Here is a 3244-nt window from a genome sequence, read left to right as displayed (position 1 = left end):
GCTATATACCTTCAAAATTACCAAAATTCACTTGCATCTACAAAATTACTTTCAGGGTCTATTGTTCATCACAGTGGATTCTGTTTTTCCCTCAAAAATGGATCCTGATACCTTCAAAATTACCCTCTTTTCCTCTGTTTGGGGACTAGGGTCCGGAAATTTCAGTCTCCGAAGCTGGTCAGGGATGGGAGCAGTTGGTCAAAGTGGGGTCTTAAGGTTTTGTTCTCTACCAGGGAGTTCTGCAGGTTAAGAACCATTAGGGTGGGCTGGTGGAGAGAGAGAGAGAGAGAGAGAGAGAGAGAGAGAGAGAGAGATTTCGAGGGTTTCTCAAGAACCATTGAATTTAAGAGCTGGGGGTCAATTAATTGGATCAAGTAGAAGAAATTCCCTGTCTTTATCGCAGCCAAATGTGACTTTAAGGCTAGAGGAGGACCCCAGAGGATTCTAGTGGAGAACTTTCTCCAAATTTATTCCTTAACTATGTTCTCAAGTTTGGTATATTACCAGGAAACAATTCCACCACACAGGATTCAGGATTTCAGGGAACCATGATGGTATATTGTCACCAGGTGATAGTTATAATCTTACTATTGGGCTAAAAAAGAAGGGATAAAATTCCTATTACAGAAGAACAGCCAAGCCAGACTGAGTTGATAACAGGGGAGCCATGGGAATTTAAGACACATATTCACATAAGCAAAAAAGCATATCTGTTTACCTACAATATTCACATTTACAAGGAATTTTCATTTGAAGTTGGATGACTACAATCTTTTAAAGCTCTGACAGCATCAAGCTTAGAAGGATTGAGATCGTCATCAGATAGGATTTGTGTGAACTCTTACAACTTACAAGCATGTGCCGGCAACAAAAACGAAAAAAGCAAAGATGTATTACTTTCGGTCCAAGCACACAAAGGCAACACCACCTTTACAGCACATAGCATCAACCAGGGATTCTCTCACTTGGGCTGCAAGAGGAAGAGAAGCCAAAGATCTGTAAGCCCTCATGGAAGGAATCATGGCTGCACCCAACGTTTCCATTGATCTCATCTCTCTGTATATAAGTTATTTCGGCCTCCCAAAATACTCTGCTTCCCCCCCCCCCCCTTCAAGTATCTCCTTACCCTGAAAAATCCATAACGAAATTTGTCTCAATTCTTGGTCACTTTCAATTCAGAAGTAAAACCCATCAATGAAATAGATCAAAAACAAAGGAAAAAAAATTAGAAAACAAGATCAAACAAGCAAGTCTTTCATTTATTTCTACAAAAGACTAGAGAATATTAGAACTTGCACATTCTATCATATTTGAAGCTGTAATTTTGCACAGTTCACCAATACAATCACATCATCATGAGGGATTAGATTAAATTACCTCACCTTCCATTAACCTCAGAAGGAGTTCATCTCAAGACAGTAGGTTCGTCTCTTCACCAGCAGTTTGGCGGCCGTCCCATACGGCTCTTCGAAAGCTGCAGAAACCCAAGAGCAATCAGAGATCTCCTTCTTCGCTGTCGCCGACTGCTCAGTCGGCCTAATTGCAACCAGTGTCGCCCCTTTCAGCACAACCCCATTGGGTAGCTCCAAGTGGGGAGCATACCAAAGCCTCATATTGAGTGCAGGCACCAGAGTTCGTCTTGAAGCGGTAGAAGCAGACAAGGGTTTCACCCTCAGCTCCTCCAATTGCTCTCTGTTCATACACAGCACACCTTGCCCATCAGCATCTGTAAGAATCAAGCTATCAAGGGTGTGATGCTCTGCAATTATCGGCTGAAGCAAGTAATGCCTGGCAGAAGCTGCGATCAGAGAACTAATAGTCCAAACGACTCTCAATTTAAGCCCACCGTTAGTATAAAACGATTCAGGTATGTTCCCATTGTCGTCTCCATTGCCGCCGACACACAAAGCATCGCCGCCACCGGCACCGGAACCGGCAACGGCCCCAGTCTCCAATTTGGCGGTATCAGGGGAGAGAACAGATGAGGCACCAAGAATCACACAGTTATCAAGGGTGGATCCAAAATCTGCCCTCCAATTGAGCAAAACACCCGAATCGATCCCTAGTTCTCCGCTTGGGAGTTCAATTCGGAGACGCCTGATCTCATTGAAGTTCTTCAGAACCTGCGTGGGCGAGTGGTGGGTGACTCCACCAGCATCGATATCGTCCTCCTCGGCTCCTCCAGCACCTCCACCACCACCACCTAACGGAGATGATGACGAAGATGAAGTAGAAGTTGACAAATTTTTCTTGGGTCCAAGAAAATGCCCAATAGCTTGCAGAGGCTTAACGATTCCACCAAAAACGAACCGAACAAAATTAGAGAAGACCCCACGGTTCTTATCTGCGGAAGCAGCAGCGGAAGTAGCGTCATCGTCGGAGATGACGCAATCGACTCGAACCACAACGTTGTCGACCTGAGGAACCAAGCCATGGAACCTACGAGAGACGACGCAGCAACGGCCCAAGGCTTTGACATCTCCGATCTTGTTGAAGACTATAAGTAAGAGAGAGTCTGGTAACCTATCGAAATGGTCAATCTCCATGTTGGGTTCTGAATCCGCCGTCGCTGGCTCTCGTTCTCGTTCTGGACATATCCGACCTGTGAGATCTTGTCGAAGGAAAGACATCAAGATCGATTAAGCTGATCTGATCTGATCTGATCTGATCTATGAGATAAAACAGAGAGAAACCCTAATTCCAAAGAGGGAAACCCCTAATCTTAAGGAGACGAAAAGGCTTTCTCCGGCAAAGCTTGAAGCCTTCAGAGATAAAGAGAGAAGCAAGAAGACAGAGAAAAGAGCGAAGAGGAAGGGGAAAGAGAAGAGGCACTTAACAGAGAGCGGAAGTTAGAGTTGAGATGAGGTGAGGCGAGAGAGAGAGAGATAGAGAGAGATTGGGCAACGGATTTGGCTTCAGAGAGAGAAAGAGATGCGTTGTGTCATGTGTGTGAGAAAAAGGTTTTGTTTTTTTATTTATTTTATTTTATTTTTGGGAGAAATAATTTCGTCTCTCTGTCTGTCTCGCTTTTTTGTCTTCGCAATTAATTTTCTATATTTTTTTTTAGGTTAGAGAGAGAGAGAGAGATGACGTGGGTAGAAAGAAAGAGCGGGGAGGTTCTAACTTTTATGCCTAGTTTTGTTTTGTCCGATCAATTGAACGATTCGAACTCGGCTGTTCGAGGTTATTATGGTAATTTCACAAGTCCAAATAAAAAAGGTGGGGTTTCAAGATTAAAGTCTAA

General features: G+C 43.9%; 1 protein-coding gene across 2 annotated transcripts; it reads right to left on the bottom strand.

Annotated features, from left to right (window-relative positions):
* Positions 1–693: 693 nt before the first annotated feature.
* LOC122094352 (F-box protein At5g46170-like) lies at positions 694–2917 on the bottom strand. Of its 2 annotated transcripts, none has more exons than XM_042665120.1 (2): positions 1378–2917; positions 694–1127 (listed from the first exon to the last, which is right to left on the bottom strand). In XM_042665120.1, exon 1 carries the CDS (start codon positions 2628–2630, stop codon positions 1395–1397), a length of 1236 nt encoding a protein of 411 aa, XP_042521054.1. In that variant the 5' UTR covers positions 2631–2917; the 3' UTR covers positions 694–1127; positions 1378–1394. The 2 variants fall into 2 exon arrangements, with proteins under 2 accessions (XP_042521054.1, XP_042521055.1); XM_042665121.1 differs by having other exon boundaries at positions 1383–2917.
* Positions 2918–3244: the final 327 nt, after the last annotated feature.

Source organism: Macadamia integrifolia, chromosome 11 (assembly GCF_013358625.1).
Source record: "Macadamia integrifolia cultivar HAES 741 chromosome 11, SCU_Mint_v3, whole genome shotgun sequence".
Lineage (NCBI taxonomy): Eukaryota > Viridiplantae > Streptophyta > Magnoliopsida > Proteales > Proteaceae > Macadamia > Macadamia integrifolia.
The sequence above is the reverse complement of the archived record's forward strand: the minus strand, read 5'-3'. Positions and strand labels throughout refer to the sequence as shown.

Bases quoted from the DNA above. Each gene is read 5' to 3' on its own strand.
- LOC122094352 (XM_042665120.1), bottom strand. From the start codon at position 2,630: ATGTCTTTCCTTCGACAAGATCTCACAGGTCGGATATGTCCAGAACGA.